Source organism: Lentinus tigrinus (assembly GCF_003813185.1).
Source record: "Lentinus tigrinus ALCF2SS1-7 unplaced genomic scaffold L226scaffold_6, whole genome shotgun sequence".
Classification (NCBI taxonomy): domain Eukaryota; kingdom Fungi; phylum Basidiomycota; class Agaricomycetes; order Polyporales; family Polyporaceae; genus Lentinus; species Lentinus tigrinus.
In genome coordinates, this window is record NW_027137915.1 from 41,612 (window position 1) to 65,923 (window position 24,312).

The 24,312-nt window shown below is 57.3% G+C and overlaps 10 protein-coding genes across 10 annotated transcripts; 3 read left to right on the top strand and 7 right to left on the bottom strand.

Annotated features, from left to right (window-relative positions):
* Positions 1–3,626: 3,626 nt before the first annotated feature.
* Positions 3,627–5,135, top strand: L226DRAFT_320287 (uncharacterized protein). Its single transcript, XM_067673872.1, has one exon. The coding sequence runs from the start codon at positions 3,728–3,730 to the stop codon at positions 5,072–5,074; it is 1,347 nt and encodes a 448-aa protein (XP_067537919.1). The 5' UTR covers positions 3,627–3,727; the 3' UTR covers positions 5,075–5,135.
* On the top strand, positions 5,052–5,577 carry L226DRAFT_532161 (uncharacterized protein). The gene is made up of 2 exons (XM_067680209.1): positions 5,052–5,468; positions 5,532–5,577. The coding sequence occupies exon 1, from the start codon at positions 5,142–5,144 to the stop codon at positions 5,442–5,444; it is 303 nt and encodes a 100-aa protein (XP_067537920.1). The 5' UTR covers positions 5,052–5,141; the 3' UTR covers positions 5,445–5,468; positions 5,532–5,577.
* A 278-nt stretch (positions 5,578–5,855) lies between these two features.
* On the bottom strand, positions 5,856–6,636 carry L226DRAFT_558614 (uncharacterized protein). Its single transcript, XM_067683250.1, has 2 exons — positions 6,119–6,636; positions 5,856–6,059 (listed from the first exon to the last, which is right to left on the bottom strand). Exon 1 carries the CDS (start codon positions 6,582–6,584, stop codon positions 6,120–6,122), a length of 465 nt encoding a protein of 154 aa, XP_067537921.1. The 5' UTR covers positions 6,585–6,636; the 3' UTR covers positions 5,856–6,059; position 6,119.
* A 788-nt stretch (positions 6,637–7,424) lies between these two features.
* L226DRAFT_610684 (uncharacterized protein) lies at positions 7,425–8,341 on the bottom strand. The gene is made up of 3 exons (XM_067686190.1): positions 8,289–8,341; positions 7,526–8,220; positions 7,425–7,462 (listed from the first exon to the last, which is right to left on the bottom strand). The coding sequence occupies exons 1-2, from the start codon at positions 8,319–8,321 to the stop codon at positions 7,570–7,572; spliced, it is 684 nt and encodes a 227-aa protein (XP_067537922.1). The 5' UTR covers positions 8,322–8,341; the 3' UTR covers positions 7,425–7,462; positions 7,526–7,569.
* Positions 8,342–8,549: 208 nt separating this feature from the next.
* On the bottom strand, positions 8,550–9,830 carry L226DRAFT_458777 (uncharacterized protein; the record flags this gene model as incomplete). The annotated part of the gene is made up of 6 exons (XM_067675466.1): positions 8,550–8,836; positions 8,904–9,096; positions 9,165–9,225; positions 9,313–9,453; positions 9,513–9,578; positions 9,640–9,830. Coding segments are annotated over 6 exons (939 nt in total), but the record flags the coding sequence as incomplete, so codon positions are not given.
* Positions 9,831–11,282: 1,452 nt separating this feature from the next.
* L226DRAFT_558617 (uncharacterized protein) lies at positions 11,283–13,134 on the bottom strand. The gene is made up of 2 exons (XM_067683251.1): positions 12,526–13,134; positions 11,283–12,459 (listed from the first exon to the last, which is right to left on the bottom strand). Exons 1-2 carry the CDS (start codon positions 12,737–12,739, stop codon positions 11,336–11,338), a joined length of 1,338 nt encoding a protein of 445 aa, XP_067537924.1. The 5' UTR covers positions 12,740–13,134; the 3' UTR covers positions 11,283–11,335.
* A 348-nt stretch (positions 13,135–13,482) lies between these two features.
* Positions 13,483–14,730, bottom strand: L226DRAFT_558618 (uncharacterized protein). The gene is made up of 3 exons (XM_067683252.1): positions 14,305–14,730; positions 14,071–14,255; positions 13,483–14,019 (listed from the first exon to the last, which is right to left on the bottom strand). The coding sequence occupies exons 1-3, from the start codon at positions 14,370–14,372 to the stop codon at positions 13,559–13,561; spliced, it is 714 nt and encodes a 237-aa protein (XP_067537925.1). The 5' UTR covers positions 14,373–14,730; the 3' UTR covers positions 13,483–13,558.
* A 249-nt stretch (positions 14,731–14,979) lies between these two features.
* L226DRAFT_610688 (uncharacterized protein) lies at positions 14,980–16,905 on the bottom strand. The gene is made up of 2 exons (XM_067686191.1): positions 16,583–16,905; positions 14,980–16,521 (listed from the first exon to the last, which is right to left on the bottom strand). The coding sequence occupies exons 1-2, from the start codon at positions 16,653–16,655 to the stop codon at positions 15,065–15,067; spliced, it is 1,530 nt and encodes a 509-aa protein (XP_067537926.1). The 5' UTR covers positions 16,656–16,905; the 3' UTR covers positions 14,980–15,064.
* Positions 16,906–17,625: 720 nt separating this feature from the next.
* On the bottom strand, positions 17,626–19,372 carry L226DRAFT_532168 (uncharacterized protein). Its single transcript, XM_067680210.1, has 4 exons — positions 19,254–19,372; positions 18,890–19,177; positions 18,775–18,834; positions 17,626–18,442 (listed from the first exon to the last, which is right to left on the bottom strand). Exons 1-4 carry the CDS (start codon positions 19,295–19,297, stop codon positions 17,869–17,871), a joined length of 966 nt encoding a protein of 321 aa, XP_067537927.1. The 5' UTR covers positions 19,298–19,372; the 3' UTR covers positions 17,626–17,868.
* A 147-nt stretch (positions 19,373–19,519) lies between these two features.
* L226DRAFT_532170 (HECT-domain-containing protein) lies at positions 19,520–23,553 on the top strand. The gene is made up of 14 exons (XM_067680211.1): positions 19,520–19,918; positions 19,968–20,055; positions 20,104–20,236; positions 20,291–21,056; positions 21,107–21,410; positions 21,472–21,552; positions 21,604–21,927; positions 21,991–22,130; positions 22,189–22,292; positions 22,357–22,670; positions 22,772–22,907; positions 22,983–23,059; positions 23,136–23,232; positions 23,296–23,553. Exons 1-14 carry the CDS (start codon positions 19,585–19,587, stop codon positions 23,377–23,379), a joined length of 2,982 nt encoding a protein of 993 aa, XP_067537928.1. The 5' UTR covers positions 19,520–19,584; the 3' UTR covers positions 23,380–23,553.
* Positions 23,554–24,312: the final 759 nt, after the last annotated feature.

Sequence of the window (24,312 nt, forward strand, 5' to 3'; positions counted from 1 at the left end):
CCTCGTAACATTCCCTATAGAAGACTGAAGTACTGAAGGCGAGTCGGCGGCCATGTGGTACACTACAGCTCCCGGGCCTGACGGGCTCCAACTTGAGAGCCTCCGACTTCGGGACCGACCGGCACATCTTGTCGGTCACGGTTGCCATTCACTCAATTGCACCCGTCAGACTCATCACATCGCAAAGCCCACGAACTCGGAATTGACGGTCTTGGCGGTTGAGGTCATCAATCCATCATGTAGGGTATGTATGTACGAGTACGTCATCCGCCGACTCACGCTGTTGCTGATACTTATCATCCATGGACTGGTCGTTCGGACTTCTCAACCTTTTAGCGGAACGCCGCCGTCCACAGTTGCGGCGCGTTAACGTCTCCCATATCTCTCCGGCCTATCCAGCTTCGCGTTCACCCCTACCACTTCGAGTGAACGGCCCAAGTCGCCGGCATGTGAGATGACGGGCACATCTAGTAACAACAGCACCCGACGCGCATGACATCGAAGCAGGCTCGGGACCGCCCGACGGATGCACTGTGCACACGACCATCCTCTCAGGACCTAAGTAGGACCTAGGCACCCCTCCCTTGCTTCCATGCGACCATGCCGCCATGCGCAGCGTGCTCCCCAATCAGCACCGCCGAACCTACGTAACCTAGGATCCTGAGGCCTGAGGTCTGAAGCTCGAAGCGCAGGACACCGGACATGCACGGCCCAACGTTAACCTTACACTCCCCTCGGCACCCTATTCCTGATTCCTGCATCCCAAGTACGCCATAACGCATCCATCTCCGCCGCACAAGCCTCCCTCAAGCCTCCCCTCAAACCTCCCTCATAGGAACCCAGGAACTGAAAGCTGGAAACGCGCCCCTCCCGACCCCGGTATCCCACCGGCAGCTATCGCCCCTCCCAAGACCCGGGCCCCACCCGCTACACAGGCCCGCCCCTCCCATCCTCGGACATTCGAGTTCAATTCCCCGTATGACTACATATCACCGTGGGCCACGCCACGGGACGTGGTGCGGCCCGTTCCCATGTAAGTGCCTCGCGCGCTGTAATGCATACGCGGGTGCTTCTTCTTCCTTCCTTGCCCTTGCCCTTTCCCCCCTTTCCCAAGTCCTTCGCTTCTTTGATTCCCTCTCGTCGCGTTTTGCGCTTCGCCCTTCGCTTCGAGGTGATCGGCACTAGTCCCCCCTACCTCCAGGCTCCAGGCTCCAGGCTCCTCCTGATCGTCCAGGGCCAGGGCCAGAACAGAGCAGAGCACCCGATGTACCGTGTATGCGAGTCCGGCGGCGCGGTACTCGTGCTCGCACGCGTCAGTGTTCCAATTGCGATGTGGAGCTCGAGTGCGCGGTGCCCAGCGTTCGAAATCCGCCGTGAGTATGTAGGTACTATTGCGTCCGATGCGTGCTCAATGTTCTGACGTGCAAGAATTCTCGGACCCTCCTCAGTTGAGTATGTATATACATATTCGTAAGTCGTATCTTGCGTCAACTGCATGCATACATACATGCGTGGCTAGATCGGAAGCTGAGACTGGGCGGCCCCTCTTGACTCCCCTTCGCTTCGCTTCCGTGCTCGCGCTCGTGTCAACAGTCATGCTCCCTCCTCCCTTCCTGTGGCAAGAGTGACATGGTGACGTAAACGAGGGCCCGCGGAGGCCGGAGAAGCAGCAGCGTACGGATCCTCAGGCTGGAGTGCGACGCACGCTCCTGTTGGCCGAGGCGGAGGCTGAGGATGAGGGGCTGGCCGTACATGCGCGTGAACGGTCATGAATTCTATCTGAACCCTAATAACACGCCTATTCAGCTTCCGCAGAGCCCAGCTGCAGAAGATCCGTCCACGGTCCAAGTACATAGCAGAACACATCTCGCATAGATGATAGCACCGTGGGCGATCCATCAATCGATCGACTCTCAGTCTGGGTGCTCGCCTGCAGTGGCGAGACCGGGTACTAAGCGTGCCCTGGAGTCCGCACACTTCTATGCGTAGTAAGGACCAAGGGTAAGTAAGCTCGATTCTCGAACAAGTTCAATCAGTGCTCCCAGTGCTTCTTCGTTCTCTGATGCCGCGTATACAGTACTAGAGCTGTCCAGCAATACTGAGATGCAGACCGCGGAGATTGAAGAGGGGGCCGGAGCCGTATGTCAGGTATGCGTAAACCCCATATGGTCCTACACACCTCTACTCCCCACTTACCGAGACGGACACGTAACAGGCTCTCGCGTCGTGGGGGTGCAATAGACTATGCCGACATCTGAAGTCGTCTAGGCCCTCTATGGACACCTGCGGCGTCGTAAGTACACCCGCCACGTTCTGTTCCGCACGTCTCCTGCTCGGGCTTCGGACGAGCCTCGCTTCTCGCTTCACATCCTCCTGCTCCTGATGGTGCAGCCGTCCCGAGGAGCCCTGAGCGCGCCGCGGAGGACCCCATATCTGCATACCGCCCAGTGACCAGTTCCGAGCGTATCGTCCAGATGTCCATTTCCTCGGGGATCGGAAGCTTCGAAAAAAGCGGAGAAGGTCACCAACAGCAGCTAAAGGCGCCCCCGTTCGTCCGCTCAACCTTCGAGCATCCCGCTCGTCCGCCTAATAGTAATACTGACTTTCGGAAATAGATCATAGACTAAGACTAAGACTCATCCGCGCCTTCGACCGTTCCCATCATCTCTCTACGGCCGCAATGCGTAGTATCATTAGCATATATCCGTCTATGCGCGCGGACCGCCCGTTTTCATACCGCAGGCCCGCAGTTCATATGCATATGCTAAAGTTCAAAACATACAACTGCGGCCTCGTAGATGCATGTTTCGAACTTTACGAGATGGAGCGCACCCGGGCCCACGCGGAGAAGAACTGCGAACGGATCATGACACATGTGCATGAATGGCGGCTGCTCGTGGCCTTCGAATGTTCAACGTACGCCCACAATTCTCTCAGCGCGTAGTGATAGATCGCTAACTGCGTGCATCCATCATCATCGTAGGAACGAACCTTTGGGGATCTAGTGCGAGACGCGTCGACTGCGAGCCTCGAGGAGACGGGTCATGGGCGGGCCTGATTCGCAGGGTCTGATATCCCGCCCGCGGGGCTATCAGTACGTTATGTCAGTGACGATCTTCTATATTCCGGCTCGGAAGTTCCGTTCTGTTCTGTCAGAAGGTGGCCATGGCCCGTGCAGGCGCAGCTTTGCGACACTTACCCGTAGCTCAACGGGTTACGACTGAACGGGCAACCTCGCATACGGATCGTCGAACTAGCCGGCTGCCGGGGTGGGCGTGAAGTCGTCGAGGAGAAAGCATTGGGCCTTGGCTGCGGGCTGGTCTGGGAAAGAAGTACGGTAGGGACTGTGACTCGGAAAAAGGTACCACACATTGAACGGTGTTGGAAGCACGAAGAGCTGAGGTACTTGCGCAGGAACTTGAAGGGACGCGCCCACGAGGAGGTCACGTGAAATCAATCTTGTTATCATCGGACTTGCTGGCGCACTGCATGCTCAATTATCGTTACTACACCTTGCTACAGAACCAAGGTATGTGCTCTCATTCTGCCGGGTGACTAGCAAATTCTCACGATGCTTTGACACAGCTCCCAGCTGCGTACCTGTGACGGTTGGCCCCTCCACCACGTCCCTGCAATCGCGACCTCAAGGTGAAATTGACCAGCTATTCGCTCAGCCTGAATTGACCGTCGACTACGGCGTCGATCTGACCATCTGTGTCTGCCTTAGATGGACATGTGTCGCATCTCAGACGAGGAACAAGCACTTTTCTCAGGCCTGACTCCTGCGGAAACTCGAGAGCTGGCTGTGCAAATGCAGGAAGATGACGAAGCACAAATCGCCGCCCTCCATGAGCGTATCTTGTCTCTCCGTGACCATGCGCTCGCGATGAAGCGGGTCTACAACAGCGCCGCTTTGTTCCACGCGAAGTTGCCGGTCGAGATTCTCAACGCGATCTTCAGGATGGCGGGTCCTTGGACCAGCTCTCGGACGGCGATCGGGCTGACACATGTTTGCCACGCCTGGCGTACCATTATCCACGGCGATCCCGCATTCTACGTGGACCTCCTTGATCCACCTGTCGGAACGCGGGTCTTTGGACGCAGCAAAAACAGAGCAAAAAATTCGTCCATTATCCTCGACGCGCTCTCCCGGTCAGCCCCGATGCGATTCAACCTCGCCATCGATGGCGATTTTATACCCATAATCAGCTCTCCGGCTGCCGCACCGCATATTTCACGCATACGGAGATTGCACCTCGACTACCTCGGGGATGATCGTAAGGGCGTCGGGCCGTTCGTCGACTTGCGTCTGCCGACCTTGGAGGAACTCGAGTTGCGGATCATATGTCGCAAGTTCATCTTCCCCGGGAGGTTCGCTTCTCTATCTCCAGAATGCTTTCCTCGACTTCGCACCCTACGGACGACCTGCGCCTACCTCGCAATCCTTCTGGCGGGGCCGTCGCTCAGACAACTCCATGTCATCCCTATCATGGAGGGAACGTACAAGCGGATTGATGATCTTCACAGAGTGCAATGCCGGCATCTACGCTCCCACACCGAGTTGTTCACGATGCTGGAGAGGACACCCATTTTGGAGCACCTCGAGTTGTATGAGTGTCTGCCTAACACCCCATCACCATCACCATCGCCATCTCCATCCCTTCCATTGCATGAGCTCCACTTTATCAGGTTATACGACAGCGCTGATCATGTTCGCTCGCTTCTGAAATACCTCACCTTACCGGACGACGTCTTCGTCTTCGTCTACACACATTCACACTACGACAGTTTGTCTGAATTCGTTCCCGACACGAATCGCCTGGCAGCCCTCTCATTGTTGGACCAATTGGAGCTCCATGTGCATCCTACTGCATGGATTGTGCCGTTCTTCATCTGGTGGACCGCCTTCAATGGCTCAACTGGGTGTAACTTCCACAGATCGGTCTATCTTACGGCGCGATGTCGATCTCCGCCGCTTATTCAAAGGCTTCACCCCCCTCGCCTCACCATCTGCTATCGTCAATTTGAAGCTCACTTTCTGCAAGTTGAAGAACCTGCAGCGCGGCCAAAGTGATGCGTGGGTGTGGCTGCTGCGCCACTTCAGAAACCTCACTGGCTTCTGGCTCGTGATCCACTCCAGCATGGAGCTCTTCTCTGCTCTTGCGCAGGAGAACGTCGCTGGAAGATTGTCGCAGTTACAGGTCACATTGGACGGGGAGCGTGTGGATGATAGTTGGGTTGCGGAGCATGAGGCGGCGGTATCGACACTCGAGCTGCGCGCGTCGCGGGGACTGCGCCTTGACTCGTTCGTATATCGGCAACAGATTGATGGTAGACTGAATGAACCCCCTCTGCTGGAGCCGTACGTGGAGCGGTTCCATGCCGTTGTAACAGGAGTCACGGTGCCGAAAATGCACTTCCTGGATGAAGTAGTACAAGATTAAAGTGATACGTTCCTTCAGCCTTAGGTGCGTCGTATCATCTGCTCCTCCAACTGTGGACGTCTACTGATAAACCTCCACCTGGCATAGACGTAGCGAAAGCGAGTACTATGGAGTGCCGTGAATGTTCTCGCGAATAAGTTCTACTTTGACTTTGTTGAAATCGACTCAATCGTTATCCCCCAGCCGCCTGCGAGACGAATCCCATTCCTAGTGAGTAGAACGGAGCGTTCCTCTGTCATCCTCCTCTCGATGAATTTCTCGCCAAAACCTTGTGGTACATACCACCGGTCTTCTTGAATGGTCTCGCCGGCGAGTACCGTTGTGCCTTTGCTGCATGCTTTCCAAAGGCAGGAGCATGCATCTGCGAATGCGCGGGCCTCACACTATCGACGCGCACCACCTCGCCATCCGAAATGCGACATAACACACCCTACTGACCGAGATGCTTCCTTGAAAATGCAATGGACATGAAAGGAGCGACATGCATCATATATCATTGGTACATCAGGTCCACCGGGGATGAGGAAGAAGTCGAGGTCAATCGCAGGACGCGGGGAGTCGTTGATGGCGAGAGGGTAAGTTCTCCCATCGCACCGTCGTTCCTGCGCGCAGGGACTGATCAACGAAACCACCACTCAGTACCTCCTCACGCGACGCCGAGCAAGTGTACTCACCTCAGATAGCGATTGCCCCAGCTTCAACATCCTCTCCTTCGGCCGCCCGCTCCCGGCGAGCCCTCCACGCCACAGCGACCTTCTTCACCTGCTTTCCGATGCACGCCCTGTATAGGTGCTCCGGCGCATACGCAAGCCCACGCCCGATCCCCTCGAGCATCTTCCCGCATCCGTACAGCATGACCGCTGCAGATGCAATCGCGGCCGCGGCGACGATGGCCGGCGGGAGGACGATCGCGGCGAGTCCTGTCCAGAAGAGCTTGAAGATATTCAGTCCGTCGACGCAGGTCGGCGAGCCGACGTTGCTCACGGAGTCGTTCGGGCCGACTGCGGAAGGCGCGGGGGTGCCGTCCGGGCTAGTGGGGAGGGCGGTGTACACTGGGAGCATAGCAGGGTCTACGGTCTGGGGGTCCGCCGCGGCGACCTTGACGTCAGCCTGCCACTCTGCGCCGGGTGTGTTTGCCATGGTGTCTATAAGAATCGGGGCGACTCGATGGAGATGGCTTGGGGTGACTCGATGAGGGTGGCTGGAGGTCGCTCGGGGTATAAGACTACCTAAATACCTGCGCGAATGGATGCTTAGCTCCCAGGCGGCGGAGGCCGCCCTCTCAGATCACTGCGATGGAGGTCTCGGAGGAGCTGCGCAGTCTGAGGTCATGTACAATCGCCGCCCATCGAGGCTGCGCAATTGCGAGTATGTCAGATCGCAGAGGCTTCAGACACAATGTTCATGTCTGCGGAACAGGTCCCGCAGCAGCTGATGACCTGTGGCCTTCCGAGCATGAGATCGATACGTACACTGTTGCTCGGATTGAAGCACCTAGGCGCAAGTTGGTTTGGGTCTTACCTTCGACATTTGCCAGTGGTCGGCTGGGGCAATTTCCATTCTCCAGATAGTATTTCCTCTCGTATCTTATCCTATGCAGTCAGTGTATGATGTATGGATAAGAGCAGGCGAGCATGATTACCTCGAATTTGACGAAGGCGCAGTCGAGTACGGTCGTGCGCGCCGCTGCGCAATACAGTCATGCACCGCTCTCTCGCGGGCATCCTTCCCCGCCTCCAACCTTGGCACGCGCTAAGTTCCACTGTCTAGCAGGATCTCAAGGTAGAGAATCTTAGACATTTCGAATACGTCAACTGAGGACAATGTGGAGTTTCAAGGTTCGAAGCCTCCGCGATCTTGGAGATTGAGGATGATGTCGCTGCCGCTCCGAGAGGTCTTTGAGGATGTCTCAAGTTGCGATACTATACGGAGCCTTCAACTTGGACACGACAACAGGTATCTTAAGTTTTCATTGACGATACCCTTGTTGACAGAACGCTGTTGTGTAGCATATCTCCCTGCGCGATGTACGAAGCACATGAGCACAAAGCCCTAGATAACTTGAATGAGCCCATACTCACCTCGACCCTGATGCAGAGTGCGGACTCCTCACTCAACTCAGTAATTACCAAACCTTGACGGATTTGACTGTCCATACGAATCCGTCATGGTGGACCTGGTCCCCCTCCTTCAAGTGCTCCTTCCACGTCGCCTCGCAGGCCATAGTCGCATCTCCGATCTGTGCGACCTTCCTCCAGTCCTCGCCATCCGTCCGTGCCCAGCGCTGCACAGACACCTCTTTCCCGTCCCTCACGATCCCCTGACAAAATTGCCCCACTCTCGAGATCATCCCCCTCCGGCGCCCGCCCTCTGCACCCTCCTCGTCCATCTCGAGGAAGACGCTCACACGCTTCCCCTCGTGCAGCTCGCCGGCAGGATCGGGATCGATGTCAATATGCTTCCACGCCTCCTCATACTCGCGTATCTCCCCACTCTCTGGATGGCGCATCCTCCCGCGCTCGAGGGACACGTCCGGGAGGGTAGGATGCGGGAACGTATCCCCAGCGTCTGCCTCGGGCTCCTCGGTGCGCGAGTCGATATCGTGGATCCACTCCCCATGGCCCGGAGTGCCTACAGAGCGGCCGCCAATGCCCCAGTCAAGAGTGGTGTACGGCTCGGAGGGAGAGGAGGGCTTGATAAGCCGGAGATCGACGAATTGCTTGTTCGGCGCAGTGAGGACGAGCGTCGAGGTTGGCTCCGAGGCTTCGTCCGGTAGCTGCAAGATGGACACATGTGATAGTTAGGGTCTTCTCCGCACTCGAAGACGTGGAGCTATGGCCTTACCCAGCGGATGTAGAGTCGTTCAGATATCGACATGACGGTAGGTCGAAAGGCTGGAGGCGTGACAACTGTCACGAAGCCCTCCGATAGCACGATAGTGGCTGGCGGGATGAGTCACACAATACATATATATCCGCGAGAATACTTTTCGCGAGTAACATTGGTCGAAGGTCATGACAACGAAGTCAATGGCTTTAGACTTGCATGAGTGGGGAGAGTGTATTCACAAGAGTCCGAATCCATACACGGAAGGGTTCGGTGTCCTTAAGCCGGGCTCTCTGCATCAGCGTGCTCTATGTGCTCGACGGTGGCGCAGACTTTCTCTATCTTCACATTGTCAATGGTGGTCAGGAGCAACGCATTCGGTTTCTCTGCTGACGAAGCGGCGTTGGAGCTGTGGTCGAACCAGGTACTCTCAACGTCCGACTCGGAGTGCCCGTGGCCGCGATGGCCGCGATAACGGCCCCCGACAATCTTGAAGAACATGAACATGGCAGAGAACACGATAGCGAGGATGTTCACGTAGTAGCCGAAGAGGTCCATGAACATCCCTGCGAGAGACGACGTTCTCATGAGCGCGCGCGCTCGACAGGAGGAGTATCAGCCTTATCAGCCTACCGAAGTCGGGTACTCCTGGCATGGACGCGCGAAGTTGAGGAAGTAGCAGAATGTTCGTGATTGGGAGGAAGAGAACCGACTCGGGTAGAGGTCGACCGAAGTGGGCGCACACTGCGACCCAGACCATGGCCGCGGCGAGACTGTAGTCAGTCAAGAAGATCGTGAGCGCGAAGAGCTTCACTCCGATGCAGCGCTATGTAACGTGCAGTGCGAGCAGCGTGATCAGATTCACGCGGAGGCTTAGAAAACAAATGAGCGCACTTGGATTGTGAAGACCACATATAGCGCCTGGTCGGTGCGAGATGTCCTCACATGGTCGATGCTTTTGATTGCCAAGTTGTATCCAGAGAGACCGCCGTAGAGGTGGAGAAATGAGATGGGCAACGAGGTGGAGTTGTCGCCTGAGAACACCTCCAGCGTCGTGGTGACGGTGTATTTGTCGAACGGATACCATGCCGAGATCGAGTGCTGACGTCGGAATGCGAGAGACTCCTCGACCGATATCCACGTGAAGTTATGCGTCGTATCGAACGTCTGTTCCGGCCTGAAGCTATATTCGGACGGATTCTTTCAGAGAGGGCTACCTCTCCCCTAACACGCGAACCTTACCTGATGGATGAGCGGCCGTCTCCTTGCAGCAGGATACTCGAGACATTCCAAGAGTAGTATGGGTTCCTGTGTATGCAAGAGCTCATTATTTCTCTCGCAAGCAACGATAGGTGAGCTATGCACTCACGAGTCGACCCAGACGTTGAACGAGTCCGGGGTCTGTCCACAACCAAGCTGCGCGAGCGCCCTCCCAGATGCGGTGTCTGTCCAGTTCTCCGGAGAGACGTCGTGGGGCTGATTGCAACCCGTCGGCCACCAATTGAGCGTGACGGACGTCGTGGGTATGCTGATGTCAGTAGGGACCAGTGCAAACCCGATCTACCGCCACGATACGTCAGTACCCTGATTGACGGTGCAATTGAAGTGTTCAGAACTGACCCCGGGCGCAGACGTCTCGCCGACATCTGCGTTGTCGATGAGTTGCACCCCGCTCATGACGGGTACGAAGCTCCCAAAGGAGAGTCCAACATCCGCTACGAGGATTGTTGTGCTCACGACGCCCAGGAATAGGGTGGCGAGATGATTGCGGGCAAGAGAGGATAACCAGCACCGCAGGTCGCGCAAGAGGACGATCCTGAAGAAGAGGCTCAAGGGCTCCATCCTCGCAGGCGAGTACGGTCTCAGTGATCGTCGAGGCAGGGGATCTTTATATGCCATCTAAAGGGTTGGCGATGGGCAAAGCAATGCTCAGCGGACACTGGTACGGATCTTGCTGGTCACGTCCAGTGACTGACAGATGTCCAACAATGCGGGGCAATCGACCCTGGGGAGGCGTCTTACCCGCGGTCAATGGCAACGTCGAACAGGAGATGGAAGGGCACTAGACGTACTTGTGTGGCAGAAGCTACATATAGCGGAGGCATGTAGAGCCCCGGAGCTTCGTGTGCCGTAACCATCCTAGTACTACTCCTGGACTGACGGAAAGAAGCGCGACTGCGACACTGATATCATTCCCGAGAGACCCGAGTTCTGTCATTGGCACTGGAAAAGAATTGTCAGGTGGACAAGCTTAGGGTGTGTGACTCGACATTCCGAGGATGCACGTACGCTCATCATGTGGCTCCGTCGAGCGCCATGAATGTGACAAAGTTCACAGACACGTCATATGCACAACTGTGGGGGGATTTGCCCCGGCCAAGCTCTCGAAGACGATTCTTCTTCTCCTCGGTTTGTCTTGGGGTGTTCTCTATGCCCTCACCCCGACTTGGACTAGCACGCACGACACTCTCACACCCTAGTACAGAGCCGTGGAAAGCACTGCGCCAGTGCACTCGGAATTGCATGCGACCATGATCGCTGCAATCGCTGCGGACGTTTGCGATTGTTGGAGTTGCACACTGCTCGGAGCTGAAATACTATATAGGCGGCAAAAGGATTCGATTCACTTGTATCCATAGCACAACTGTGTTTCAGACGGTATTCAGCTATCTCCGATCCTACGCCTGAGGAGCAGTACTCACGCAAGATGATGGGAGCTGGTAGGAAAGAATTTGAGCGCCGCTGTCACGCTGGCGCACGCAGACGCTGAGTCATCCGCGTCTGCCGACCATGCGGGAAACGACACTGAGGGTAGGAGGCAAATACTCGACCGAGCGCAAACTCGGGTAACTAACAACACTCGAATCGGTCACTGCCAAACTGGTGAAGGCAACGCAACTGCAGTTTTGAACAAGTTATGAGGGCATTAAGAAGGACCGTCACCGCATAACATACTCATTCATTTATGATCGGTATAGAACAACAAACAAGCAAGAGTACGATAATACAAGAAATAGTTTCTGTACTTCTTACGATCATATCTACTTCGACGGACACGCGACCAATTAGGCCCAGAGAGCAGCAATCGCACGACGAACGGCACCAACGTCGCGCGAATAGCCGTATCCGTGGCGCACGGGACCATGCGGGTGATAGTGAACGGCACGGCGTGCGTTCACACCATCAGTGTCATCGTCGCCGTCCGCTCCGTCACCATTAGTGGCGTCGGTACCATCATCCTCCGAGCCATCCATACCTTCATCGCCCTCCTCACCCGAATCGTCTGGTGACGAAAAATCAGGCGCATCAAAGGGGATGGGCAAGTCAGGGGCCTCTCCAAACCCGTCCGAATCGCCTTCAGGCATGCTCGTTGGGATGAGACTGGGTGAGATTTGCGCGATGGGGGATCCACCGACTGAGGCGGTGATGGAGGAGGGGAGAATGCGCTTGTACTCGACGCGATCGTCGTTCCCGTTTCCGTTTCCGAACCCGTAGTGGTTGCCGTTATCGTGATGATCAGGATGGGCAGGGCGGTAGAAGGGAGGACCGGGAGGGAACGTCATAGATGACTCAGTAGCGGACGACGTCGTAGTGGAGGAGCCTGAGGAATCGGTGGAAGTCGACGTGTCATCCGTCGTGGTATCCGTCGAAGAGGTCGTGCTAGTGGAAGAGTCCTGCCGCCTCTGATTGTCGTTGCCGTTACCGTTGCCGACGCCGTAATGGTGCCCATTGCCCGGGAAGCCGGGGCGATTGGGACGACCAGGGCGGTTGAAAGGCGGGTCAAACGATGAAGAAGTTGCGGCAGCATCGGAAGATGTCGTGGTACTGTCGGTACTCGACGAGTCCGTAGAGGTAGGGACGTCCGAGGTGCTGGTGCTCGACGAGTCGGCGGACGAAGTCATCGAATCGGAATTAGTCGACGTGGCACCGCTCGAATCTGTGGAGGTCGTCTCCTGACGCTTCTGGTTGAGGCTCGAATCCGCTGATTCAGAGCTACCCGTGTCGGTGGCACCAGCATCGCTCGAAGTAGTAGACGATGGTGAGGAAGAGGACGAGCCCGTCCCCGAACCGAACGGCAAGAGTGATTCCAACTCCGGAGGCAAGACGCCTGATAGACCATCGGAGCCGGAATGGGCAGCAGTGGGGTTCGGAATCAAATGAGTCAGGCCGCTGACGGTGATAGAAACATCTGGCAAATAGAAAAGATGGAATAAGGATTTGAGTAAACGGAGTCAAGTCAGGAGAAGAAACGTACCAGGATTCGCACGTGCGCCGGCACAGGCGAGGACGATGAAACCCGCGAGGGCGGCGAACTTGTTGCTGAGCATTGTGACGACTGGATTCGCAGGAAGAACGATAGAGACGAAAAGTGTGGCCCAAGGTGGTCGTCTGGGCGGCGGGATGTGCTGCAAACTCGCGCACACTGGCTTGCCTATATACACCTGGCCATACGCTAAAGGGCAACGCATTGAAAGAGCCAGAGCTCGAGTAACTGGTTGACGTACCTCCACCGCACGAGCCGTTCCGAAGGTCACTTTGCGTCATCGCCGCGGCGTGAGCGACGAGGAACCTACGACACAGTTGCCTTTGACGCCAGTCCCGCGACGAGTTCCTGCATAGGGAGTTGGAACATCTGAGGGATGCTCCTGTATGGAGGTATGCGGAGATGGCTTGCGGAGCCGCGGGCTCACATCCGCTGGGGTGATGGAGATGTCCTCTCCACTGGTCAGGTACCCTGATTCAAGCTCGAGGAGGCCACTGGTGCTCAGGACACCCGTTTCCAGGCCTGCCAAAGCCGCATGAGAGCAAATATCGTCAAGACATGTGCGAGAAGCACCAAGTCGAAGGAGCTGTTGTAATTGCCAGTCCGAGTCGCAGTAGCGGGAAGAGAGGATGCCGCAGCGGCAAGCGCCGCAAAAGGAATGTCAGACGCTCGTGCACACGCGAAGCTGGCACTACGCCTATGACGTCATACATAATTCCTCCTCTTTCGCAAATATAATTGAACTACCGATTGTCTGGGATACATGGGATACTTCGTGCACAGATATTTTTGTCTTAGAAGGCAGGAAGGACGCCTGGCACGGTGAAATGTCGACGCCCACATTTATGTTTTTCATGTAATTTTCATTCTCAGGAGGCTGCTATCGATACATGTGCGAATTTCTATACGCGGAACAAGTACAGATTCAATTGATTTATGATCTATCTTCGCGCCAATCCCTTCTAGCACTAAGCTAACCTGAGCGGCGACAACCGCAGCGGCGGACAGTTGCCAATGCACCCCCCTAATGCGCGCGCTGGTAGTATGCACCACGCGGGTGGTAGCCACGGCGGGTGTTACCAGCCCCGTCGTCGTTCGAACCATCGTCATCTCCGGAACCGTCACCAGAGTCGGTAGGGGTAGAACCCGTGCCCGAGTCGGTGCTGGTCGGGGAAGCCGCAGAGCCATCTCCATCGCTCGAAGAACCCGTGTTGATAGGCGCAACGCCCGACACGAGGGACGACGCGCCCGACACGATCGAGGGCACATTTGTGGACACGCCACCCAAGGCGGACGTCACCAGCGAGCTCACGCCGGACACCACTGGAGGTACGACCGAAGACACCCCTCCGACGGCGGTGTATGCGACTGTGTTCACGCCGGATATGGCGGAGTTCAGGCCCTGGCCGTCTGTGGTCGGCAAGGCGGAGGAGATAATGCTCGAGAGGCTGCCGCCTGCTCCGTCATCGTTGCTGCCCACAGCTTCTGCGATAGTAGTTAGTATAGGTCATATGCGTCGAAGACAAAGGGACGTACCACCCTGGGCCTGCGCGCCGGTGCAAGCGAGGACGACGAAGCCCGCGAGAGTGATGAACTTGTTGCTGAGCATGGCGAAGTGATGTACGCGAGGCGTGCGCGTGTGAGTTGTAGTGGCGGGCGTGTAGGTATGAGCGGCGGTGATGCTGGAGGACGCTGGGTGTGCTGAAGAAGGTTTGCAGAAACTGTACGAGGTTCATATCGTTCGAAACGCACCAGGGATAGGCAACTCACGCATCTGAGGACTCGAACTGGACGAGCGTTCCGAGCGGGGATGCACACATTGTCACCCCAAGGACCATTCCCGCACACGAAGAAGACCACTTTTCGTCATCTCGTCATGCTTCTTCCGCGAAGAGGGTTCGAAGCAGCTTCCCTGGACGTCCTATCCCGCAAGTCTGCATGGTAGACCAACTCAGAGGACTGGGGTGCGCGCATGAAAGCACTGCAAGATGAATTAGCGGAGCCGCCGGCTCATATCCGCTTTCTTCCGGTGGAGTCACTGGCCTAAATCGAAATTGGGGCAAATATGGCCTGCGAAGTTCGAACCCCATTATCTGAGAAAGTAGCATGCGAGAAGGCACCTGCTTCGGGTCGGTAGTCAGTGTTCGTAGGCGAGGCGATTCTAAGTATGCGTGAATGACGTTAGCAGAGTAATGGATCATGGTGGTCAGAGGTTTTGAGAAGAGAAAGCGTGCCAGCACAGCAAGTGCATCATAAGGGCGTCCGTAAAAGGCAGGTCAGACGCCCATGGACACGACACTACGAAACAAGGTGAAGTAAACGTTGGTGGGCTCTTCCTTAATTCTTTCAGGCAAACCTTCTTAAGCGCACTCCAAAGTAAAATAAGATGGCAAAATGATAGCGATTCGTTATGATTCGGATACGACACATGTTATATGCTATAGAGACAAACAGAGACGAGATAAAATAGTACAAACAATCCTACACTTCCGGTCGCATCCTACGCGAATGCCCCCCCCCTAACCCATCCTCAAGCCCACACCGCAGCAAAAGCACCATCGCTCTTCTTCCGGTGCTCAGACACCGCGCCGTGCGGGTGACGAACGCTGATCCAGCGACGACCAGAGCGACCACCCTGACCACTAGCACCGTCGTTGTTCGTACCCGTCTGACCAAGACCGCCCTGGCCGCCGCCCGTGCCATGCCCGCCGTCGTTGTTCCCGTCGTTCGTGTCGTTGTTGCCGTCGTCTTGGCTGCGGTTCCCATCACCGCCCTCAGAGACGGACCTGCCGCCGTCGTCGGTGCTCGTCGCGTCGGCGCCAGAACTGGTCGAGGTGCCGCTGCCGGACGCGTCTGAGCCCGAGCCGTCTGTGCCGTCTGTACCACCCGCCGTGGGGGAAGGCGAGCCGGAAGAGCCTGAGTCGGTCGGGGTGCCATCGCCGGAGCCTGACCCATCGCCAGAGCCTGACCCATCGCCCGAGCCGTCAGCGCCTGAGGAGGACGAGTCGGGGCCCACGCCAGCTGATACAGACACTCCTGACGCGGACCCATCGCCGGCGGAGCCTGAACCGTCGGACGACGAACCCGAGCCCACACCGGCAGAAACGGTGGCTCCCGGGACAGTCCCGTCAGAGGAGGAGGAGGAGGAGGATGAGTCGGAATCCACGTTTACGGAGGCAGTAGCTCCCGGGATATTAGACCCGTCGGAGGAGGATGAGTCGGAGCCCACACCAACAGAGGCAGTAGCTCCCGGGGCTGACTCGTCGTCAGTGCCAGTCGCAGACGAGCCATCGCCCACGCCGACAGAGACTGAGGCCAACGACGCCGATCCATCATCGGTAGCGGTGGGGTCAGTGCCGTCCCCAGAGCCGGTCGAGGAAGAGTCGGAGCCCAAGCCGATGGACGCAGTGGCTCCCGGGCCTGATGCGCCGTCGGTGCCAGTCGCGGGCGAGGAATCGTCACTGGAGGAGCCGTCGCCCACGCCGATAGAGACGTTCGCTCCCGGGGCCGACCCGCTATCGGTGGCGCTGGGGTCAGTGCTGTCCGCAGAGCTCGTCGCGGACGACGATGAGTCGGAGCCCAAGCCGACCGAGACGGCGGCCAGGTCTGAGCCGGAGGCGTCAGAACCGCTCCCAGTGGTGGTCGCAGACCCGGATCCGTCAGACGACGAGCCGTCGCCCAAACCCAGGGAGACCGACGCTCCGGGGTCTGACGCACCGCCAACATCAGCAGTGACCGTTGCGGAAGGTGCGAGGGTCGACACGACGCTGCCCGCTGAGTCGAGGAAGCTCGTTATGCCGTCGAGGCCAACGGAAGCCGTGGCTCCGGGCAAGGCTGACCCGCCGAGGGAGACGTCGGCCCCGACGCCGGTGGTGGCAGCAGAGACGTCGGCGGTCGCGGTCGGGGCGATGGTCGAGAGGAGGTTGCCTACGGAGTCGAGGACGCTGGTCACGCCGTCCAATCCGATGGAGATAGTGGCATCGGCCTCTGCATGTGCAAGGTGAGTTAGTATGCGTAGAGATATAGAAAGATGGGGAAGGAGACGTACGAGGCGAGGCGTGTGCACTGGCGCAAGCGAGGACGATGAAGGCCGCGAGAGACGTGAACTTGTTGTTAAGCATAGTGGAGAGAAATCGTAGACGTCGTAGAAGTCGTGGAAGAAAGTCGTGATCGCGGTATATTCAGCGTGAGGCTGGGTTGCAGGAAACGAGGCCTGAGATCGAGTTGTGCTGGAAAACAACTGCGCATGTCCAGCCATGTTTTATACCTTCCTGGCGAAACTACGTAGAGGCGAGCAAGGGCTTGGCAGACAACAGGAACGACACACATCTCCAGATTCCAGGAACGCACTGTAACCTCCTTCGCTCGTTCCGCACCCACAGGGGACCTCCGACCGTCATCGAGAAGCACAGAAGGGCCATAGTGACCTGTCGTCTAGGCCCGGAGTTGGAGCAGCTCAGAGGTCCCGCCGGCAGCGGAGGGATGCAGGAACGTTCCGTCGGTGTCGTGTGTTCCTGAGCTCGGGTCCGTGAGTTGGCAGAATGGGGTCTAGACAAGGTACGAGGTGGATCTTGGGCGTACTTGCTATGCGGGTGCAGCAGTAGAGAGAAACCGCTTGCGGAGCCGCGGGCTCACATCCGTTGGAGCAGTACCGGGTAAGATCGACGCGGGGCAGATTTGGCAGGAGTGACGGCGGGGAACAGAGAACGTACGAGCAAGATCCGTTTACCAGGCGGGGTTACCCGTACAATTACGCGAAGAGGCAAGTCGAGGAGTCCTCAGTGGGTCGTCGTCATGGGCGGAAGAGAACCTGCCGACGGTACTCGCTGACGACTTCTCTCCGGAAGAGGTAATTCAGACGCGCATGAGGCAGTTGCCGCCACCCACGTCACTTGAAGTTCGCAACCTGAACAAGGACTGTCAAACAAACTGACTATGCATTTCACTTGTCGCAAGTCGGACAAAGAGCTACACGCCATGATTAGAAAATAGCCCGGCTATGCTAGCATACACGAGGCTACCAACCATCTTTGATCCCACAACAAGGAAAAACCTCTGAGCACCCTCATGTTGTATTCGACGGGATTTATCTCCCCAGGGTAGACGATAGTATTACACCCGGCGCACGAGAGCATTAATATGACGTCATTCACAGCAGCGCAACAGTGTGGATACGAGTCGTTACAGAAACATGTAAGGGAAGTATATGGCTACAGTATCAAACCGATCAAGTGATTCTGAAGAGACCAAAAGGTATACGCATCGATCATGAGCACGTTACATCGTCCACCAAAGTACACAAAGGATGGCCTCGTCCATCTGCATCATCAAGCATTACACCACCTCATGATGATGATGCCTCTCCTTCTGCGTCACCTGCGACTCGACAAGCTTCTCGTCCGCAGAAGTGTCGATATGCAAGCTGTACACCCTGTGCACCTCCGGACTCGACCACTCATCCGACTCACGCTTCAGCTCCTCATGCACCCACCACACCGTGATCGCCCCAGAGACCATTGCCCAGAGCCACGGCAGGCCCCACCCGATGCCATACCCAATGTCATCCGCAGTCGTCCACGCAATGGCGATGAACGCCCCGGCGAAGAGCATGCCCGACGCGCCCCACCAGAGGGACGTGACGCGGACGATATGGCGCATGACCGCGGAGTGCTCGTAGCGGATACGCCAGGCCTGGCGGAACTCGACGCAGCCGCCGCCGTCGACGGCGACGATGTCCTCGACGAGCGTGTACACGGCTGGGGGGAGCCCTGTCCAGGGCGGCATGGAGGAGACGCGGAAGGGCATCTTGATGCGGTGTGGCCAGATGCCGGTGATGAGGAATGGGAAGCAGAAGACGATCATGAAGCAGGAGAGGGACATGGCGACCGTGTGGACGGAGCCCGGATTTCTGGGAGCGGAAGGCGTCAGTGCGTGCGAATGGAGATGGAGACGGAATCCACAAGTAAGCATGGTCGTGTAGGGACCATGGGTCGGATCGACGCTACTTCCTGACCGCAAGGGACTGGACCAGAGCCCCCGGGTAGGTTGGGGAGGATGAGTGATGCGCCATTTGTCACGATCCGCTCGGTGTCCAAGGACTCGGGAATGCGCCACGTTCTCGACCCTCCATCCTCTTTCCTGCGGATGTCTTGGCGCAAGAAAGGAGACACGGAACATGTAGGCATCGTTCGCCGCGGGTAGGAGAGAAATGAGGAAGAGGTCGGAGAGGAAGTTACTCACAGTGAGGAGCCAACAACGAGAGGGGTGAAGAAAGCGGTCATGGCAAGACCGATCTGTAGCCTGAGTTCACGCGTGGAGTGAGAGGAGGAGCATGCGAGGGAGAGGTAGTACGTACGTGAAGGCGTCTGGTCCGAACCTACCCGCACCCAGCGGACGTCGCTGGTGACTGCTGTCGCTGATGAAGAGGTACCACGACCGCCGTGCCATCTTGTAGCCGGAGTAGGTCCCGACGAGGGAGGTGATGATAGCGAGGTTCTTGGTGTTACTGAGGTGGGCGCCCCATCGTATAGCGTAGAACAGTATGAGGGGGAGGATACCGGCCTCGAGGAAGATTAGGGTGAAGAATACGGTGATTGCAAACTCTCTGCGGTTGCATTTGATGGTGTAGTTGAGGGAGGGAGGCCTGTCAGGATTAAAGGTAACCGAGGAGGCGTCGGACGAGGAGGACATGGTGAAAGATAGGAGAGAAAGCAACTCACGCGTTGGAGAAGATATCAGCTGGGGTTGTATGTGACGCAGGCATGTTGTGTTGGTTGGAGCATGTCCACGACGAGAGTACACGGGTGGGGCACTGGCTAGAAATGTGGAGAAAATCCTCTGCTCGGGTCCAGACGGCCCTGCCACAGATCCCAAGAGACCCAAGACGACCGCCACGCCCTGACGTCATTTCCACGTGGGGACCGCGTCTGAGTCACGTGGGCAATCTGCGTACGCGTTCGCGGCGCGCCTTCACTGCAGCTGACCAAACGCCCTTGTCTTCTTCCCTCTGGCTTTACTTGTCTTAGCCTACCTGCTCGACGGCTACACGCAATGGATATTCCGCTGTTCGGCGACGCACCCAACAAACGGCGCAGAGAGATCAATCTTGGAGGTACCCATACCGCCACTTCCCATAACGACATCCTCCAAGAAGCCAAGCTTCGCAGGATACAGCGCGATGACCAGAGACGACGCCAAGACGCCGCTAGGCGAATACAGCACTCCTGGAGGGGTTATGCTGCGCAGCGTGACGTGAGGAGAAGATTGCGGAGCACCTTTGAGCAGGACATCACCAGTCTCACAGGGTTGAGATGCCTCGTGCTTCTCGGTCAGGACGAGGAGGCACTGGCGAGATGGTCTGCCGTCATACTGAGCTCGCGAAAAGGTGGGTACTCAACGAACCTGCGTCTCGGTTTCTCCTGACGTCGCCGCAGACATCCTCGCGCAATCGGATCAGAGCGCCGTCGTGCTGCTGCAGCGGGTCAGTCGCATGATCCTCCGGTCCGTCTCCAAGAATCCCCAGTGCGTCGCATCTCCTCTGTGACATGCCACACGCTCATCTGGTTACAGCTCGCCGCATGCGCAGGCACATCTCGCGGTTCTTAACGCCTTACTATCAGACAATCCCGCCCGCGCTACCCTCTCGCGATATCTCGTCTCTCACGGGTTCTACCCCAGCTTGCGCCAGGCTGTGTCGCAACTGGTGAGTGTCATGTATTCTTACCCGTTAGCTCGTTTGTGACCCATCGTTCTCCAGCCTGTCCCAGCCCCCAAGCAGTCGTCCATCCTTTCTCCGCTCGCCACACTGCTCACTGCGCCGTTGTCCATTCCCGACCTCCTTCCTCTCTCCCTACGCGAGTTGCTACTCTCAGTTCTCACTATTCCGTTGCTACCAAACCGGTTACTGCCTGCTCTGGGTCCATTTTCTGTACGACTACCACTCGCATCACTGGACCTTGTGCCTCTCGACATCATCAACGATCCCGCATTGTCATCAATAGAATCCAAGATACATCTCCTAGCCAATCTCGCTGCCTTCACGCCTCCTAGATATTCAGCACTTCCTGTCCCCGCTTTCGCCGTCTATCTCCAGCTATGCGCACTTCTCATGAACGCCCTCCCGACCCATGCGTTAGAGCCTCCAGCGAACAGACCTGATGCAACGAAAAGCTGGGCAGATGGCGACGATTCAGACGAGGAGATCGACACAAAGGTCGAGATCGTCTCTTCGTTCGAGGAGCTGCAGTCATTGCCGCAGCTCGACGAGCGTACACGCAAACGACTGCAGACGCTCCCCTCCCCAGATCACATCAGCACATTGCTACGCGCCTCTCAGAACGCCAAGTTGACGCCCACTATAATCTCTTTCTGCTTTGCGCTTGTCACGGTGTGGCCGACGAGGAGAGACAAGGTGCTGGGCACCATGGTGGCGTACAACCGCGGAAGCCTCGTGCGCGAGGTCTACCGCAGCTACGTCCGGAGCTCTCCCCTCGGACGAGATGAGTCCTACTCCGAGATCACCAGTGCGTATTAGTACCACATGTCGGCCAGTTCCCCACTGATCGCAACGTAGACCCCGACTACGCAGCACACTGGCCGCCTCTCCTGCTGCTCGCTGAGCTGTACACGCAGGCACTCCTCACCATGGGCGACGACGAGTTCTTCTCGGAGGGCAAGAACCCGGACGTCCCGCGCAACCCGCTCAGCCTCGACGAGCTCAAGGTCTATTCGCGCAAGCTCCTCAACATCGCGTTTGCGCTCTACTGGCGCGAGGACGCTGCGAGCGCGCAAGAGTCCGTTCCGGGTCTCGGGCAGGTCAAGTGGGAGAACGTGCGCGACAAGGCCACGAAGTGCCTGCAGGCGCTGCACGCACGAGAGTAGGTGCCGTCTAGCACATGTCTTGACAGGGGCTGGTTGCTGATCCGCGTGTATGTATAGCTCTCGACGCCCGTTCACGACCCCGGAGCACTGGCTGGTAACGGCCCACATGGACATGAGCACTTTCATCCAAGCAGCGATGTGCGTCACTCCCTTCTTTTCCTGCACTGAACACTCACACCGTCCCCCCAGCCTCGAAGAAAAGCAGCTCTCCCAACCCGAGGGCGGGCGGGCGCCGCTTCTCAACAAGCGCCAGATCGCATACCTCTCGCCGCGGCTTGGCGTGCTGAACAACATCCCGTTCGCGATCCCGTTCGACGTGCGCGTGGGCATCTTCCGGCGGTTCGTACTCAACGACATGCAGATGCGCGGAGTGTCCGAGTGGCGCGGGCGCGGGACGCATCGCGTCACGATCCGGAGGGACCATATCTCGCAGGACGGGTTTGACCGACTGGGCGAGGTTGATCTGAGGTCGCCGATTGCGATTACGTTTGTGGACCAATGGGGGCAGGAGGAGTGAGTCTTTTTCGTTTCCAGTGGACCGAGGGGAGAAGGAGCGCTGACTTGGTGAACGTATAGGGCTGGTATCGACGGTGGAGGCGTGTTCAAGGAGTTCTTGACGAGTCTTTGCAAGGAGGTGTTTGATACAGATCGTGGGCTCTGGCTGGCGAACAAGAAGAACGAGCTGTATCCGGCGCCCCACTCGTACGCCACAGAGTGTAAGCATGTCCTTCTTCGAAGATCTACAGTAAGTGCTGACTCTCTCGCGGCTCGCAGCGCACAGCTTGGCATGGTACCGCTTCATCGGCCGGATACTGGGCAAGGCTTTGTACGACGGCATCCTCGTCGACGTCGCCTTTGCGGGCTTCTTCCTTGCCAAGGTATGCCTCCGCCACCCCTCTTGCGCATATCCCGGTACTGACACCAAGACCGCCCGCTCTACAGTGGCTCGGGAAGCAAAGCTGGCTCGACGACCTCGCCTCGCTCGACCCCGAGCTGTACCAGGGCCTGATCTTCCTCAAGCACTACACGGGCAACCCCGAGGACCTCTCGCTCAACTTCACCGTCGCGCAGGAGGAGTTTGGGGAGACGCGCACGACGGACCTGATCCCGAACGGGAGCAACATCCCCGTGACACGCGAGAACCGGCTGCAGTATATTTACTTGGTCGCGCACTATCGGCTGACGAAGCAGATCAAGAAGCAGAGCACGGCGTTCTTTGAGGGGTTGTCGGAGATTATTGATCCTAAGTGGCTGCGGTACGTCGTCTTGGATTCTCGAAGCGGTGGTGGACATTGAGCCGGCGTTCATGACCATGCTCATGCTCATGCTCGTGCTCATGCGCGCTTTTGTACGATAGGATGTTCAACCAGCAAGAGCTCCAAATCCTCCTCGGAGGTGTCGACACGCCGATTGACCTGGATGACCTGCGCAAGCACACGCAGTACGGAGGGCTGTACGATGACCACCACTTGACGATCCAGCTGTTCTGGCAGGTACGTGGTGGTTGCGTTGTAAATTGGCAGGCTGCAGGCAACCTTATTGATGTCTGTATTCGTGTTGTAACACAGGTTGTCAATACGTTCACCCAAGAAGAGCGGCGGAAGCTGCTCCGATTCGCGACGAGCTGTAGTCGGCCACCACTGCTGTGAGTATATTCAGTTGTGTTCGTGCAAACCATTCGCGCGTGAAAGGCTGATTGACGATCTGGATGTCCCCGTTAGTGGGTTCAAGGAGCTCAACCCGAACTTCGCCATCCGGGACGCGACGGATGACGAGAAGCGGCTGCCGACGGCGAGTACCTGCGTGAACTTGTTAAAGGTACGTCCTCGTCCTGGGCTATTATCGTGTTGCTTCACTGTGTGCTGATGTACGCACGCGTAGCTACCGAGGTATACCAGTGCGCGGGTGCTGAGAGAAAAGCTCCTGCAAGCTATCAACTCGAATGCGGGCTTTGACTTGTCATGAGACGACGGGCCACGCAGTCGTACGCGCTGTGGGTTTGTTTCGCCGTTTGCGTCGTGGATCATGAGGTGGTATTGGACGTATGTACTCCAAGAGGTAGTGTGTTTGTACTATGCAATGTTGTAATCTATCGCCTCAAGTGATCAGTCATGCCTCAGGCCCCAACCAATCAGGGTCCAAGCCGACGATGGAGGTGGTTAGCCTCGTGTTTACCCTACCGAGGCCGTGCTAGTTGCTGATCTTGGCGTGTGGCTCCTCGTCCGACTTGCGACAAGTGAGATGCACATAGTCAGTTTGCTTGACAGACCTTGTTCATATTGCCAAGTGACGCGGGTGGCGGCGAATGCCGCGCGCGCCTGAATTACCTTTTTCGGAGAGAAGTCGTCACTGAGTACCGCCGGCAGGTTCTCTTCCGCCCATGACGACTCACTGAGCACTCCTCGACTTGCCTCTTCGCGTAATGGCACGGATAACCCCGCCTGGTAAACGGACCTTGGTCGAAAGTTACCCGTTGTCCGCTGTCACTCCTGCCAAAATCGCGCCCCTTCGATCTTACCCGGTAATGCTCCAACGGATGTGAGCCCGAGGCTCCGCAAACGGCTTTTCTCTACTGCTGCACCCGCGTAGCCACTACGCCCACAATCCACTTCGTACCTTGTCTAGACCTCCTTCCGACCATTGAAGGGTCCGAGCTCAGGAACAGACGACACCGACGGAACGTTCCTGCACCCCTCCGCTGCCGGCGGGACCTCTGAGCTGCTCCAACTCCGGGCCTAGACGACAGGTCACTATGGCCCTTCTGTGCTTCTCGATGACGGTCGGAGGTCCCCTGTGGGTGCGGAACGAGCGAAGGAGGTTACAGTGCGTTCCTGGAATCTGGAGATGTGTGTCGTTCCTGTTTGTCTGCCAAGCCCTTGCTCGCCTCTACGTAGTTTT

What these genes read in the sequence shown, in the direction of transcription:
- L226DRAFT_532168 (XM_067680210.1), bottom strand. Translation starts at nt 19,297, where the DNA reads ATGCCTGCGTCACATACAACCCCAGCTGATATCTTCTCCAACGC. An exon ending in GCTGATATCTTCTCCAACGC is followed by an intron (nt 19,178 to 19,253) that starts GTGAGTTGCTTT and finishes TAATCCTGACAG; the next exon opens with GCCTCCCTCCCTCAACTACA. An exon ending in CTCGTTGTTGGCTCCTCACT is followed by an intron (nt 18,443 to 18,774) that starts GTGAGTAACTTC and finishes TTCCGCTCCCAG; the next exon opens with AAATCCGGGCTCCGTCCACA.
- L226DRAFT_320287 (XM_067673872.1), top strand. Translation starts at nt 3,728, where the DNA reads ATGGACATGTGTCGCATCTCAGACGAGGAACAAGCACTTTTCTCAGGC.
- L226DRAFT_558617 (XM_067683251.1), bottom strand. Translation starts at nt 12,739, where the DNA reads ATGCGTTGCCCTTTAGCGTATGGCCAGGTGTATATAGGCAAGCCAGTG. An exon ending in CGGCGCACGTGCGAATCCTG is followed by an intron (nt 12,460 to 12,525) that starts GTACGTTTCTTC and finishes TCTATTTGCCAG; the next exon opens with ATGTTTCTATCACCGTCAGC.
- L226DRAFT_558618 (XM_067683252.1), bottom strand. Translation starts at nt 14,372, where the DNA reads ATGGTCCTTGGGGTGACAATGTGTGCATCCCCGCTCGGAACGCTCGTC. An exon ending in CAGTTCGAGTCCTCAGATGC is followed by an intron (nt 14,256 to 14,304) that starts GTGAGTTGCCTA and finishes AACCTCGTACAG; the next exon opens with TTTCTGCAAACCTTCTTCAG. An exon ending in CGGCGCGCAGGCCCAGGGTG is followed by an intron (nt 14,020 to 14,070) that starts GTACGTCCCTTT and finishes CTACTATCGCAG; the next exon opens with AAGCTGTGGGCAGCAACGAT.
- L226DRAFT_610688 (XM_067686191.1), bottom strand. Translation starts at nt 16,655, where the DNA reads ATGCTTAACAACAAGTTCACGTCTCTCGCGGCCTTCATCGTCCTCGCT. An exon ending in CAGTGCACACGCCTCGCCTC is followed by an intron (nt 16,522 to 16,582) that starts GTACGTCTCCTT and finishes TTGCACATGCAG; the next exon opens with AGGCCGATGCCACTATCTCC.
- L226DRAFT_610684 (XM_067686190.1), bottom strand. Translation starts at nt 8,321, where the DNA reads ATGTCGATATCTGAACGACTCTACATCCGCTGG. An exon ending in AACGACTCTACATCCGCTGG is followed by an intron (nt 8,221 to 8,288) that starts GTAAGGCCATAG and finishes TCCATCTTGCAG; the next exon opens with CTACCGGACGAAGCCTCGGA.
- L226DRAFT_532161 (XM_067680209.1), top strand. Translation starts at nt 5,142, where the DNA reads ATGGAGCTCTTCTCTGCTCTTGCGCAGGAGAACGTCGCTGGAAGATTG.
- L226DRAFT_558614 (XM_067683250.1), bottom strand. Translation starts at nt 6,584, where the DNA reads ATGGCAAACACACCCGGCGCAGAGTGGCAGGCTGACGTCAAGGTCGCC.
- L226DRAFT_532170 (XM_067680211.1), top strand. Translation starts at nt 19,585, where the DNA reads ATGGATATTCCGCTGTTCGGCGACGCACCCAACAAACGGCGCAGAGAG. An exon ending in TCCGTCTCCAAGAATCCCCA is followed by an intron (nt 20,056 to 20,103) that starts GTGCGTCGCATC and finishes ATCTGGTTACAG; the next exon opens with CTCGCCGCATGCGCAGGCAC. An exon ending in GTCCTACTCCGAGATCACCA is followed by an intron (nt 21,057 to 21,106) that starts GTGCGTATTAGT and finishes ATCGCAACGTAG; the next exon opens with ACCCCGACTACGCAGCACAC.